At 47.8% G+C, this 15136-nt stretch overlaps 1 protein-coding gene across 5 annotated transcripts in view; it reads right to left on the reverse strand.

Moving 5' to 3' along the window:
- Positions 1 to 14885, reverse strand: part of IFNAR2 (interferon alpha and beta receptor subunit 2) — a 30396-nt gene extending 15511 nt beyond the window's left edge. The window contains exons 1-6 of one of the 5 annotated variants that reach the window (XM_042903850.1): positions 14772 to 14885; positions 7778 to 7885; positions 6568 to 6655; positions 5489 to 5530; positions 3479 to 3602; positions 1495 to 1667 (exon numbers count right to left, since the gene is read on the reverse strand). In XM_042903850.1, the coding sequence (XP_042759784.1) occupies positions 1495 to 1667; positions 3479 to 3602; positions 5489 to 5530; positions 6568 to 6622 (394 nt within the window). In that variant the 5' untranslated portion in view covers positions 6623 to 6655; positions 7778 to 7885; positions 14772 to 14885. Of the gene's footprint in view, positions 1 to 1494; positions 1668 to 3478; positions 3603 to 4700; positions 4820 to 5488; positions 5531 to 6567; positions 7030 to 7777; positions 7886 to 14771 lie in introns of those variants that run through there. The other 4 variants (XM_042903848.1, XM_042903851.1, XM_042903849.1 and 1 more) reach the window with 4 other exon arrangements.
- Between the last annotated feature and the right edge of the window lie 251 nt (positions 14886 to 15136).

Below are 15136 nucleotides of genomic sequence, written 5' to 3' on the forward strand. Positions count from 1 at the left end.
GACCCTGGATCTTCATCGTTAACTTTTTAGGGTGACTCTATTCCACTAAGCATCTGGCTGCACTATAATTTAACTGATCTGTTGCTTTGATTAATTTTTTTTTAACGTTTATTGATTTTTTATTTATTTATTTATTTATTTTAATTTTTTTTTCAACGTTTTTTATTTATTATTTTTGGGACAGAGAAAGACAGAGCATGAACGGGGGAGGGGCAGAGAGAGAGGGAGACACAGAATCTGAAACAGGCTCCAGGCTCTGAGCGGTCAGCACAGAGCCCGACATGGGGCTTGAACCCACGGACCACGAGATCATGACCTGAGCCCAAGTCGGCTGCTTAACCGACTGAGCCACCCAGGCGCCCCGATCTGTTGCTTTGAATATTTAGATTGTCTCTACATTTTCTGAATAGACCCACTGTGTCAATGAGCATTCTTAGAGCTAAATCATTACATTTGTCCACAATTATTTCTGTAGGACAAACCATTAAAGAGAAACTCTGGATGAGAGCAGGGACACGGCAAGATTTGAATACATCCTGCTGCAGATTTTCAGATATTCAAAGTACACTCTCCGCATTTCCCCTAAGCCTGGGTATTTACATGTGTTTGACGTTTACCATTTTGAGTCTTGACAAATGACGTCTCATCCTTACTTTAATATACTTTCTGTAATCGTCTGAGCGCCACGATCTGTAAGTTGTGCTTTTCTTTCTTTTCTTTTCTGGACGCACACGTAAACACACACACACACAAATCCAGGGAATCTCGTCAGCACCTGAGTTGTCTGCGACAGTGGGATTCGGTTATTGTCACTTTGCTAAGCACGTATGTGTGAACGCACATCCACACAGCCTTTAACAGGGAGCTGAAACCAAATCTTTCTCTTGGAAACAGGTTGCAAATGAGGACATCGAAGAAGAGCTGGAGTCTGGCCGAGGGCCACCAGCAGCCACCCTGGAGCTGTTTAACACAAGTGCCACAGGGAGCTGCCTCCAGTCATTGGGAAAGAAAGATAGGCAGACCCACTCTCGGGCTCCGGTCTCCAAGTGCCCAGGGTGCACATGTGTTTTGGGAACTAACATAGATAAGAACTATTGGGTTATGATCTGGGGGAGGGGGTACCGTATTAAGGAAAACATTGGCCCAAAGAGTTGGGACAGCTCAGATACAGGCCTTCTGGACCTCCCGGCCTACTTCCTGTCAGGTTGTGACAGGAAATGAACCGGAACAAACCAACCATTGCTGCCGGAACGCCTGCCTTAGACAGGCAGTGAGGAATCGCCGGCAAAGGACAGATAATCGTCCCACTTTTTGGATAAGAAAACCAAGGCTCCGAGAAGCAAACACTTCACAGGTCCAGGGCCGCGAAGGGGCAAGGCCAGCTGGTAAACATAGCCCTGAGTTTGAGACACCTCTGCAGACCTATGTCACGGGAAAGCAAATAATGATGATCTTGATGATGATGATGAAAATGATAAGCAGAGATGAACTCACCGTGTGTTGCCAGGAAGAAATCGCTGATACAGCTGACCAGCATTGTGTTTCCTCTGAATCCATCAACTCTGGGGATGTATGTCTCTGGCAGGACTTCCCACACATCGGTTAGGTCGCAAAATGATGCTGTGATATTTGAACAGTGCTCCACGATCTTCATATCGTCTGGTTTACTTTGAAAGGAAAAGACATGAGAAAAGGCAAACTTTAGTATTTATGTGACGGAGATTCCGTTAACTGCATGCCTCACTTCCTCATTTCTTTACGTCTCTGCTCAAGCATCACCGTATCAGGTGGCCTGTCCTAACCACCTTATTTAAAATGCAACACCTTGGAAGATGCCTGGGTAGTTCAGTCGGTTAAGCGTCCGCCTTCCCCTCAGGTCATGATCTCACGGATCATGGGTTCGAGCCCTGCGTCAGGCTCTGTGCTGACAGCTCAGAGCCTGGAGCCTGCTTCAGACTCTGTGTCTTCCTCTCCCTCTGCCCCTCCCCTGCTTGTACTCTGTCTTTCTCCCTCTCCCTCTCTCTCAAAGATAAACATTAAAAAAATTAAAATACAAAATATATATATATAAAATAAAATGGAACACCTAGGGGCGCCTGGGTGGCTCAGTCAGTTGAGTATCTGACTCTTAGTTTCAGCTCAGGTAATGATCTCATAGTTCATGAGTTCAAGTCCCGCATCAGGCTCTGCACTGACAGCACAGAGACTGCTTGGGATTCTCTCTCTCTCTCTGTTTTTCCCCCTGCTTGTGCCACTAGTTCTCTCAAAATAAATAAATAAGCCTAAAAAAAAAAAAAAAAAAGGAACACCTTACCCCATCATGTCCACCCCCTCTCTCGCTTGTCTTCATGTTCCTGCATTCCTTTACCATCACCTACCACATTATATCTTTATTTGTTTTTTTGGTATTTCTGTCTATTTTCCGAATGTCTGCTCTAGGCTCCAGGAGACCAAGGGCTTTGGTTCATGGTTGGTCCCCTCGCAATGTAGTCGGTGCTCAGTAAATATTTGCTGGGTGAATAAATGAGCAAACGTTACACTTTCATGACAGAAGTCCCAGATCTCTCTGCCCCTACAAGACCATCAGGAGTGTCCTCCCTGAGACACATTCTCTCTCCAGCTGAAGATCACATGGTCCAGGCCTAAATCAGCCTGTTCTATAGGGACAACACAGATGTCTGATTTCTCGAGCCTCAGAAGGGTAAGTAGGTGATACACGTGACCACCTAACGCAGAGAGAAACTAAGACTTTGGCAGGCACCAGAGAAACTCACAAGAGGCCTTCCATGGGCCAGTCAGTGGTAGTAACAGCTGTTAGCCAGATAAACAGCAAACAAAAGAACGCAGCTACTAGATCAAAGTGACAACTTATAAGGGTGATGTCAGACGTCGGAAAAAGAGAGCCATAGAAGGCTCCCTCCATTATGTCATTAATCTCTGCAGCAACCTATAAGTAGGATACTGAGCTCAGAGAAGCCGAGCTCTGTGCCTGAAGGTCACGGCTGATTAGTGATTAAGCCAGACCGTGGACCTGGTCTGGGCCAGGCAGCTCTCTGATGTGCCACCGCCCGCCTGCCCCGCCCCCCACCACTGAGTAAGGAAAAGTGAACAACACATTGATATGGTCACCAGATCTTTGGACTCCTGTCCTCAGAAAACAGTGCTTTTAAACATTCAGACTTACTGAGTCAGAGAAATAATTATAAAAACCATACGCCGTAATTATTTTGCGTCTGAGGCTTTGACCTGTAGAAATGGTTATAAATACAAGTTTTGTTAGAAGTGGTTTTGGAATATGACAGTATTCAGCTTAATTAAAAATGGACTTGTGTCTTGTCTTTGGACTTTTAAAGCTCTGAATACAAACCAGAGAGAGGAGGAGAGAGAGGCTTTATCACAAGATGACGACTCTTCCCCACTCCCCAATTAGTAGAAAGATAAGACCTTTAGCAAGAAAAAAATTAAGCGTCAAACCAACCTCATGACTGTGTACCATAACGTATAGTGAGTTGGTGCAATCGAATGGTTTTTTAATTCCCATGACAAGATAAGCCGGAAGCTGCGAAATGTCACCTTTAAAGTGCAAGATTCGTCTGACAAATCTAAAGGAAACAGGAGAAAAAAAAAGAAAAAGAAAAAGAAAAAGAAACGGTGAATCTGGAACTCAAGGTATAGCTTGGCTCCTATCCCATCCGTTCCTTGGGATTTGGAGCCCACACTCCCAGCACAGAAGCCCCAGGGGCCTTGGAACCACAGGAAGGAAATGGTTCTGGTGGACATGAAAAATAAAGTCATATAACTAATTGACGAACAACGCATTGTTAGGGCAGGCAAGCTTAGGATGCAGGAACTCGGCACTGTGCAAGCAGAATTTCGGCTCACGCTTAATTATCATGGACTCTCAGTGGCCTGCTGAATCAAAATGATCTATGTTATCCTGTCCCGGGCCACCTCATTCTCTCAACTCCACTCCACCTCTTTCTGCAGTCCCCTAAGCAGCTCGCTCAGCCCTCTGCCTGCCTTCCCTCCACTGAATCTCCCACCGCACTTGTCCCCCAGTCATGGAAGGAAGGGACAGATAAATGTATGCCTAGACTGTCCCTTTCCAGGCATTGAATCTGGGCAGCAATGCTGAAGTGGGTGCTGTTAAGAGACTCATCCTACAAACCGTAAGGCTGAGAGTTGGGTTATACAATATTATGCAGCTGGGAAGAGGCAGCGGTAAATGAGACTCTGAAGCTATACCTGTCGGGCACCTGGGTGGCTCAGTCGGGTTAAGTGTCCAACTTTGGCTCAGGTCAAGATCTCACAGTGTGTGAATTCGAGCCCCATATTGGGCTCTCTGCTGTCAGTACCTGCTTTGGATCCTCTGTCCCCCACCCCCTCTCTCCCGTCCCCACTCCCGCTTGCTCTCCCTCTCTCTCAAAAATAAATAAAAACATTAAAAAAAAAATAAAGCTATAGTTGTCAAATCCTGTTTAAATGCAAGTCTTTTTTTTTTTTTTTTTTCCAAATTCACTTTTTATGATTCTTGAAGCTTCCAGTAGTTAGGACCTAGGGCCTTTGCTTCTTGACTTCGAACTCTTCGTCCTCTGTGCTCATCACAAGGTTGGATATATAGTTAATGCACAGTGAGATTATGGGGGCGGATTTATATATGTAGGCAAGGTGTTTAGTTCAAAAAAATTATTTTCCTTTACCTGGCACCAGATAACAGGTGTAAGAATGCAAATTAAAGGGAAATTATGTCCGGGTTGTTTTTTGTTTGGCATAGTCTGTCTCCTCAATCTTCGATGAAGGGGCTTGAAGTTGAAAATTCCTTTAAAAATGTTTTTAAAGATTTTATTAAAGATTTTATTCTTAAGTAATCTAGACACCCAACGTGGAGCTCGAACCTCACGACCCTGAGATCCAGAGTCACACGCTCTGCTGACTGAGCCAGCCAGGCACCCCTGAAAATTCTTTTGAGGAGTCTTAAAATGATCTCTGGTGTGGGGCACGTGGGTGGCTCAGTCGGTTACCGGTCTGACTCTCGATGTAGGCTCAGGTTGACCTTGCAGGTCATGGTCCCCTGGGTGGTGATCTCGCGGTTCGTGGGTTTGAGCCCTGAGTGGGGTTCTGTGCTGACAAGGTGGAGTCTGCTTGGGATTCTCTTTCTCTTCCTCTCTTTCTGCCCCTCCCCTGCTCACAGGCACTCTCTCTTCCACTGAACGTAAATAAACAAACATTAAAAAAAATAAATAAAATGATCTCTGGTGTTAATTTCTTATAAGAGTTTTGAGAGACAAATGAGAAAACGTGGCTACTGTTGGCTCCTTTGACAGAGAAAAGGAGAGTATTTGAGAAAATCTGGGAAAAAGGATCCAGACAAAAATGGGCAACAGATCTGGGATCAGAAATCAAGCTCCCCGCATTTTAGACTTCTGAATGGTCACCCCAATCCTCTGTCCCTTACACGAAATTCAGCCAAGCCAAGAAAATCTCTTACCAGGCCACGCCGATACCACACCAACCATGAGGCCGATATATACTAGGAAGAAGAAAAAAATATTAGACCAGCAAAAATACTCTCTCCAGGCTCAATTTGTAATTATTGCTCTGGGTCTGTCATTCTTTTGTACACACGGCTTAATTAACGTTGGATTGCGACATCCATGTGTTAAGAAAAAAAATGCTCCAGTAAAGGGTTCTTAGAAGGTCACTGTTTGTATCAGCAGCACATGGCCCAAGGCTTTCAACCTGAGTGAATCCAAAATAAGCTCTGTTTGGGAGCTGGTGCTAATTCCAGGGCTGGTTGGTTGAGAGAATGTCCCGAGAAGCATTTACCTGCCTGGAAAAAGTCTCAGAATATGAATTCACAGGCACGTTGTTGGTTAAGAAACGTTAAAGGTAAAGGTGTTTGCCAAGGGTGGTGTAGGAGGCGTAGGAAGAAAACTGATGGGATTTGGGGGCCCTCATTTGTTTTCGGGATGACACAGTGACTTGGGAGGGGAGGGGTTGCAGGCATTTTTAGGACGCGGAGGCCAAGGAGGTTACACGCCCCCGTGCCTGGGCCGTCTGCTCAGGGGAGAAGTATACCGCCCATGGATCCCCTACCTATGAGCTATGGAACAGACGACACGGTGAGAGTGAAATAGAATCAAAAGAAAGGTGGAGAAAAAGTGGACCAGGATGACAGAGAGAGAAAAAAAAATCAATGATAGAAACACGGAAGCCAAAGTTCAGGAATGACTTCTCGGTCTGGTGACATGGTAGGAGATAAGGGGTTTGGCCTCCTCCTAAGTATGGGAGTCGAGTGATAAACCCCTCCCTGGATTAGAATGAGGGTATTAAGAGAAATTGCTCTTGAGGTTGCTCACGAGGATATTCTCCGTCACTGTGGAGCCTGAAGTCACTCTTAGTTAGTTGTTTGTTTTCCTACCTACGTTCCATTTGGCTCTTGGCACCGGATGGGCTGATACTGGGCCCCTCATCGGGGAAAGCCGTTTGCTACCCCCAGCAGGGCTCCGGGTGGTGGGGTGGCTGCTGGCTTGGCCCTAGGAGCACTGGGACAAAAGTGACACTTACCCATGGGATACAAATCACGGGGTCTAATCCAGGAAGTATTCTGGCTCCAAAGCATCTTTGGTATCAAGTCTTTTCTTTCCTTTCACATCTGAAAGGAAACAGATATCAGGTGATCCAAATGCTGAAGTGTTTACTTAAATTACAAAAGATAAAAAAGGACAAAGACAGGACAACGTGGGAGGAACAGGAATTTTCCTGTTCCAGGCTTCCTCTGCCTTCCCAGGAGCTGGACCTGGGACCAGTTCCCTATCTAGCTCTGGGAGAAGTTTTAAATTTAATTTTTGAATGGGCGACAGAGTTACTCGCTTCCAAAAATACACAAAAGCAAAGAGCAAAAGGTCTTGATTCCTTCAGAAAACTACTTCTATTAATTTTTTGGTGAGTCCTTCACATCTTTATGTATAAGCAAAACCAAATGTATATTATTTCTCCTTCTTGTTTAAAAATGTTTTATTTTTTTTTAATTTTTTTTTCAACGTTTTTTATTTATTTTTGGGACAGAGAGAGACAGAGCATGAACGGGGGAGGGGCAGAGAGAGAGGGAGTCACAGAATCGGAAACAGGCTCCAGGCTCCGAGCCATCAGCCCAGAGCCTGATGCGGGGCTCGAACTCACGGACCGCGAGATCGTGACCTGGCTGAAGTCGGACGCTTAACCGACTGTGCCACCCAGGTGCCCCTAAAAATGTTTTATTTTTGAGAGAGAGAGAGAAGAGGGAGCAACAGAGCATGGGGGGGGGGGGGGGCGGGGCGGAGGCAGAGAGAGAGGGAGACACAGAGTCTGAGGCAGGCTCCAGGCTCTGAGATGTCAGACAGAGAGAGCTAGCGGGGGGAGGGGCAGAGAGAGAAGGAGAGAGAACCAACCCCAAGCAGGCTCCATGCTGTCAGCATGAAGCCTGATGGGGGGCTCAAACTCACAAACAGTTGAGAACACGACCTGAGCCAAAACCAAGAGTCGGATGCCTAACTGACTGAGCCACCCAGGCGCCCCTAGGTGTTCCATTTTATTTTATTTTATTTTAATTTTTTTAATGTTTACTTTTGAGAGAGAGAAAGAGAAAGACGGAGTGCAAGCAGGGGAGGGGCAGAAGGAGAGGAAGACACAGAATCCCAAGTTCACGCATTAGTTTCATGCATTCGTTTCTGAGTTGTCTGTTTTCAGATTTAAAGGTATTTTCTTTCTTGGCATCCGCATTGTGAGTCCTAGTTACCTTCTCTGCCTCAGGGCTTTTGTCTCCATCCAAGCAACTGCGCCCCATAGGTTCTGGGTGTCCTGTCCTCCCAACACTTGTAGCAGGCATCAAGCCCCCGTGCTGAAACTGGAAAAGGGCCACGGGGCGGCAGACCTGAGTTCAAGCTCAAAACATGAAAAAGTCCTCTCGACTATGAGGTAACAGGTCCCATCCGGGTATTCTACAGGAATCCGAGAGATTCCAAGTCAAAGATGCCTTCCCTGCTGCAGACTCCCCCACCCATGAGCTATCTAGGCTCCTCTGCTTACAACCTGTCCCACAAGACTGCACCCGTTTATAGAGTGTCTACAGGGATCTTTGAGACACAAGACGTCATCTCCCACCATTACTCCCCGAAGGAGGGCCTGCAGGGCTGTGGACACTCCCTAGAAGCTGGCCGCAGCTAGAGTGTAGAATGCCACAGGGGGGTGGGGGGGGGGGGACAGGACTCCCTTACACTTGAACATCTGCCCTGCGGCTTCTCAACCCTCTGTCTTTGCCTGACGGTATGTCTTCACCTTTGTTCTACATCTGTGGAACATTCGGGTTTATTCAATGGCTGAGACACACACACACACACACACAATTACACAATTAGAAGTCCTCACCCCCTGTGGGCCAGGGGATGTCGCCTCCCCTTTATTCCTGATGGCCCATACTCTACTTCGAACCCAATGACTAGTAACTAGATTTCCTGCTTGCTTGGAAAATCTCATTTCCTGTCTTGGCATCCTGTCTGGGGTTGTTAATGAGGTGCCTTAAACCTCTCCCTGACTACAAATCAGCTTTCTAGAGCAAAGCTGTTGCCATTAGGAAGGGCTGGCTTTGCTCTTCCCCCATCTCTGTGCCCAGGTCCTACACGAAAAAGGGTCCACCCTCGGTTTACTGCTCTCCAATGGCTGCCTTGAAATTCTTAATAATTGTAGCGTTGAACTTATGTTTTGGTAGTGAAGTCTGATGGGCCATTGGACACATGGTGAGTTTGTAGTCTCAGCTCACGCTTGGTCTCACCCCCTGCCCCCCGCCGCCTCTGGACGCTGGGCACCATTGATGCCCTTCGTGTGGGGTGGCAGCTGGGTCACACTGTTGGAAAGTCCCACGTTGCACTGACGCCCTCCTGGTGTGTAAGCAGACAGAGAAGGGGCCAGGCAGAGTGGAATTTGCTCCTGCGCCAGGCTGGCAGGGCCCTGCTTTGCCCAGGGCGGTGGGGGGGGGGGGGGGCGACTAGCTGGACTGGGGGTGGTAAGCATCTAGGTTAGCCTTGATCAGGTACCTAGCATGTCCAGGGGCAGAGGTTTAAAGACCTTTGGGCATTGCCAGTGAGCTATGGGTTGAGATAGCAGGTCCTTGGGAAGGAGAGATTCAGGGCTGGACTTCCCAGAGCCCACCCCAGGCCGGAGTGCAGGGCGGGTAGCAGAGAGCGATCCTGGCAACCTTCAGGCCCAAGTGCATGTGTGCCCAGAGTCGCAAGGGGCAGAGTGGCATCGGGCACCTGCAGGGAGCCTCACTGGCCCTGACGGTAACCCAGGGAATGCTTCTTGGGCTGTGTGCCTGGGGGGGACCTCTCTTCTCCTTGCCACCCTCCCTCGTCTGGCTTGAGTTTGCTTCTCCTGGCTAGTTCGAGGTACCCTCTCAAAATGTGCTTGAGTTGCCAATTGTGTAATTCGGTGACTCCCCACATGAACTAAACGCACTTACGTTTGCATTTAGATCTGTGCGTTTGCACCATACAAAGCAGAAAGGTTGAAGCTCCTGCTGATAATTTCAAATTTTATTTATTTTTTTACTCAGGACGACATTTAAATGGCAAATACCAAAGTGACCAGTTGAGAGACCGAGAAGGTGGAAGAAAAGAAAAAGCTTTGTATTTTAATGCCTTCGTGATGCTTCTTGCTTTTTAAACACATGGGCCCTGCATTTTTATTTTGCTCTGGCCCCTGCAAATTCTGTGGCCAGCCCCGTCTGTAGCTCACTGTCACCTAACAAGGCATCAAGCAAGTGTTGCAGGTTGAATTCAAGGCTGTCATCAGCCTTTCTAGGTTTCTCTGGAAATCACTGTCCCCTGCAAGCCAGCTCTGGGTGCGGCTCGCCCAGAGCAACCCTTGCCTCTGACATGTCAACAAACACTGCTGACTTCCAGGGCCCCTTCTCTGAATTCCAGCTCCTCCTAGGCAGAGACAGACAGACAGACAGACAGCTCCCACGGAACTTGCTGCCTCAGTCTCCTGAAGGAGAACATAACGGTCTTTTCTTCTATCTGGCCTGACGCCTGGTATATCATTGGTCGTCAGGGAGTCATGAATGAACTGAATTCAGAAATACTACGCAAACACAATTACATAATTTTTTTCCTGGAAATCAGGGGAAAAAAACCCCAAAAAAGCACAAAGAAGAAAGTAACAATCATCCTTATTTCTACCACCCAGCATGAACCACTGTTAGCATCTTGGCATGTTGGTTTCCAGTTTATTTTTCAAACGTCTTTCTTGTTTCTGTAAAATTTCTTTTCTGTGCTCATTAAGAAACATTAAAAATAATGTATGAAAGTGCAAATTCCAGCATCCAGATGTTTCCATCATTAAGTTTAGGTGAACATAATCCCAGACATCTTTCTATGCGCATGTGCGTGTGTGGGCGCGCGCACACACACACACATTTCTGTCTAAATTTAATTGTACTTGGAACAAAACTGAAGGAAAGACCGAAGGGATGGTTGAAATTTAAATTATTCTCTTCTGTAAGACAGAGTAATTTCCTAAAATATTCTTCTAAGGTTTAGAAAAAACAGTTATGGAAGACATTGGGAAGTTAGGATATCATATGTTCCCAGCACTGCTTACTATGTTTTTATATTTTAAAAAAATCCTTATTTATTTTTGAGAGAGAGAGACAGAGCGCGAGCAGGCAAGGGCAGAGAGAGAAGACACAGAATCCAAAGCAGGCTCCAGGCTCTGCGCTGTCAGCACAGAGCCTGATGTGGGGCTTGAACTCACAAACTGTGAGATCATGACCTGCGCTGAAGTCAAATGCTTAACTGAGTCACCCAGGCGCCCCCAGCACTGTTTACTATTAAACCGTATTTATTGATCCATGCTTTCAAAGATGAGAATGTTGCTACTCTCTTTTTTCCTCCCATCTGCCTCCCCTATTTCCTTATTCCTATTGTTATTTTTTTTTTTTTTTGCTTTATTGTTTTTTGTGTCTAGATTTATATAACGATCACATTTTTTTCTACCTACAATTTCCAAACATGTCTGGTATTAATTCTACATTTAGATCAATACTCACCAACAGTCCTTTTGAGCGTGAGTTCTCTACGTCTGGGGTCTTTAGTTTGATTTATTTCTTAACTTGTTATTTGCTGGATTTTTCTAATCCAGTAGTCCCTCCCTCCCCCAAAGAGAGCTCACTGGGTCTTGAATTCCCTTTGCTCTTTTATATTTGAGAAGGCCTGCCTATTGATTACCTTGAGTGACATCTAAGCTGGATGAAAATACCCTCCTGGGGACAGTCTCCTCCATTTAGAATGTTTCTCTCAGAACCATCATATTCTGGAATTTAGCACTAGAACGTCTGAGGCCAGCTTGATTTGGCTTGCCCTTCTTTTATTTACTTTTTCTTCCTGGATTCCTAAAAGAATTCTTTTTTTTTTTTTTTAATTGAAATCACTAAAGATATCTTGGGGCTCAGCATTCCCATATGAATATTTGGAAAAATGGCAATTTCCTGAAAAAATGTTCTTTTGACCTATAGGCCATTTTTTCTTCATTTCAAGAAAAGTTCTTTTAACTTCCTTTTATTTGCATCTTCTGTCCCATTTGCTGGTTTCTGTATGACAGGGATCCCAATTATCCGAATGTTTGACTGTGCTTTTTTTTAATTTCCACATGGAGATTCTTCCTAATTGACTTGATCTTTTTTTTTCTTTTCATTTGCATTCATTGGGCTTAAATCAAACCTTTCCTCTATTAAAAATGTCCTTATTTTCAAAAGTATCCTGTTCTTTCTTCTTATTTCTTCTGCAATTATGTTTCTAGGGTGCTCAAATTATCTGCTTAAGTTTGCAACTCCGTCTCCATCACATTTGAAAATATTCTAACCTTCGAGTTTATTTTACTGAATTCGTATTTTTACCAACTCGTAGGATATAAGGCTATTGGAAACAATTTTCTACCAATCTAGGAGTAATATTATTTTTTTAGTAAGACTCCTTGCGGGCTATGTTTTTGTTTTTGTTTTTGTTTTTCCCTTCCTTTTTAGCCAGCCACCACACCCCACTTCTGTTCACCTTGCTGGTACTTAGATGGCTTTGTCACTGGCTACTGTGATAGAGTGGACTGAAATTTTAACCTCCTTGCCTTCCACACCAGATTCGAGTTTGTTCTGTAAAGACCGGGCAGTTTCTAGAGCCCCAAGGCCTGACGCTGGGATGGGGGAGGTGAGGTAGGGCCTCCCTCTGGTGGGGGTGGGGGGATGGGGAGGTGAGGCGGGGCCAACCACAGGGTCCTCGGAATGGTTTTGCTTCTGGCACTGCCTTTCTCCGCGACCCCCTCCCCTAGCTGACAATCCCCATCTCACTGCCTCTGACCACTGCCCCTTGCTCAGAAGGCCCTGTTTGCTTCTTTCCTGTGTATTAGGGAGCCTTTTTAAGATTGTTGTTGACTTACCAGGAAAGTTTCTGGTGGATGGGTACATTCAAATTAAAAAAAAAATTTTTTTTAAAACCCTCAGCATTAGAACAAGAATGATGCTTAAGCGTCTCTGTCCTATGTACCCTGGCTTATGGGGAAACTAAGTGCCCTCGTTTTCCTGCTGGCTCCAGAGACAATATTGGTTCAGTGGCTCTCAACTGCTCCCTTCTACATTTCTCTCTCTTTTTTCTCTTCTTTGGACTTCTCATGACTGTTACTAAAGCCCACCTGCTCTCCCAGGGAACTACTGTTCTCTTATTCTTCCCAGATCGTGTGCCATTTAGAACATGCAGACAGACAGACAGACAGCCCTCAAGGAACTTGCTGCCTCCAGTCCCCTGGTGGAGAACATAACAGTCTTTTCTTCTATCTGGCCTGACGCCTGGCATATCATTGGTCGTCAGGGAGTCATGAATGTCTCCGAGGTTTCATTCTCGTTAGGAATGAAGAGTCCTCAGGGAAAGTACTGTCAGGCTCTGCTTTCGTGCAGATTACCTTTTACAGATTATAAAATGTGCATTTCTTTCTGACATCCAAACCCCTCCGAAATCAGAATGCATGTTTTTTTTTTTTTTTTTTCTTACTTGGTTACATAAAAGCGCATCCTACACTCAGTGGCATTTAGGTTTAGTAAAATAGGATGACTGGTAGCCAAGAATATATATGCCGCTGGCTCTTTAATAGGTCGAGGGTTTATCAATATAATGGGAAAATGAGTTCACCAGGGCTCTGTGTGCAAGTAGGAGGGATGAGGTAAGTTTCACTTCTAGGGGAGTCTGGGTGGCTCAGTCGGGTAAGCCTAACTTGGGCTCAGGTCATGATCTCACCATTAGTGAGTTCGGGCCTCGCGTGGGGCTCTCTGCTGACGGCTCAGAGCCTGAAGCCTGCTTTGGATTCTGTGTCTCCCTCTCTCTCTCTCCCCCTCCCCCACTTGTGCCCGCGTGTGCTCTCTCTCTAAAAACGAACAGCCATTAAAAAAAAAAAAAAGTTTCACTTCTAAGACTACTTGTGGGGCTGTGCTTCTCCTAAAATGTTTTTAGACAAAGCACCAGGAACCCAATTTTGGGCACATTTTAACTTTTTAAATAAATACAGGAGGAATTTGAGAGGAAATACAGCTAAGACCAAAAGGGCCGTGCAGATTTTTGATAATTTAAAATGAAAAACCAGCTTGTGCACTACAGAACTTAAAAAGTTCAAGCCATTTCCTGGAACAAACGGGTCAAACTTTATCAACGTGCGCATATTGCTAGGAAATTTTAAAAGATGTTTTCTTCAGAGCCCATCTTGGTGTGGCTTCCCCTTCTGAACCCCTTTGCTCCCCAAACCCGAACAGTTCGTGGCGGGGGGGGGGGGGGGGCGGGGGAGGGTGCTTAGAAACCTCGCCAAGGTGTGGGGCAGGGGGCGGCCTGAGGGTCTTAGTCCCCGGGGGACAGTCAGTAGGACGCCTCCAGGGCTCCCGGAGTCTGCACCTCCCGGCGGGCTCGTCTGGCTCCGATCAGAGCCCTCTGGCGCGTCATACTAGCTTCTAAGCCCTCTTCCCAAACAAAAGCAAGGACATCAAACAAATACTAAAAGAAAAAAAAAAAAAAAAATGAGGCGGGGTGTCTAGAGTCTTTCAACAACGCCGCCGCTCACCTCCTAAGCGTGTTGAGGAATCGAACTTCTAACTGCACAGAACTGGCTGATCTCTCCGGGTTGAACTCCAGTATCGATTCGAACCGGGTTCCCCTAATTCCCCGGCCCCTCCCCACCCCCCACAGCGAGCCCGCTCCTCTGTCTCCCCGCCCTCTCCTCCTCCCAGCTTCCAAGCGGTGAGTCTCGAAGGGCGCCGGACACGCCACCCCCGTCGCCCCTCGGTGACCCTCTCCCGCTAGGCCACAAAGGCTGGTTAATTCCAGGGGTTCTCTTGGGGCGTGTGACCCTCACACTTCACCACGGCTCACATCTTGCAGCCGCGAGTGCCCGGGTGTCCCCGGCGCCGTTGGTGGGCAAGTGGGGCGCAGGGCCGGGTGCAAAGAAAGAAGGCTCCCGGGGGCGGCGAGGAACAGACGACGCGGGGCACAGCGGCCGGGGCCTGGCACGCCCTGCGCGGCGGCGGGGGGCTGGGGGGGGGGGGGGGAGCCGGGAACCCGGCGGGAGGAGGAGGAGGAGCAGGAGGAGGAGCCGGGGCGGGCGAGGAGCGTGCAGGGATTCCGGGAAGCGGCTGCAGGGTAGCGGCGTTTGCCGGGAGGTCAGGCGCACCCGCGGTCCCCATCCCCCGACCCCGCCAGCCCGTTTACCTCGGCAGGGTCGCCTCGCCTCTCCCCGCGGGGGTGCCGGCCTCCGAGCCAGCCCCTGCGGCCGGCGCCCTCGCACCTCCGGACCCGGCTCGGGAGCCCCGCGGCCCGGATGCGCGCTGCGGGCGGCCCCGGCGGCGGTGACGGCCGGCGCCGGCGGGCCGAGGGGCTGCCCGCAGACTCCGCCGGGGGAAGACACCGGGGTCGATCCGCGGGGTGGCGAAAGTCCCCGCGCTGGGTACGCGCGCCGAGCGCCGGCCTCCGGCCGCTAGGGGAGGTGGAGCGCGCGGGCCGGGGGCGGAGCCCGGGATCGGCCACTCGCCTGACGTGCGCGGAGCCAGCTCTTACCACTCCCCCCAGCGCCCTCC

Source organism: Panthera leo, chromosome C2 (genome assembly GCF_018350215.1).
Source record: "Panthera leo isolate Ple1 chromosome C2, P.leo_Ple1_pat1.1, whole genome shotgun sequence".
NCBI classification, from domain to species: Eukaryota; Metazoa; Chordata; class Mammalia; order Carnivora; family Felidae; genus Panthera; species Panthera leo.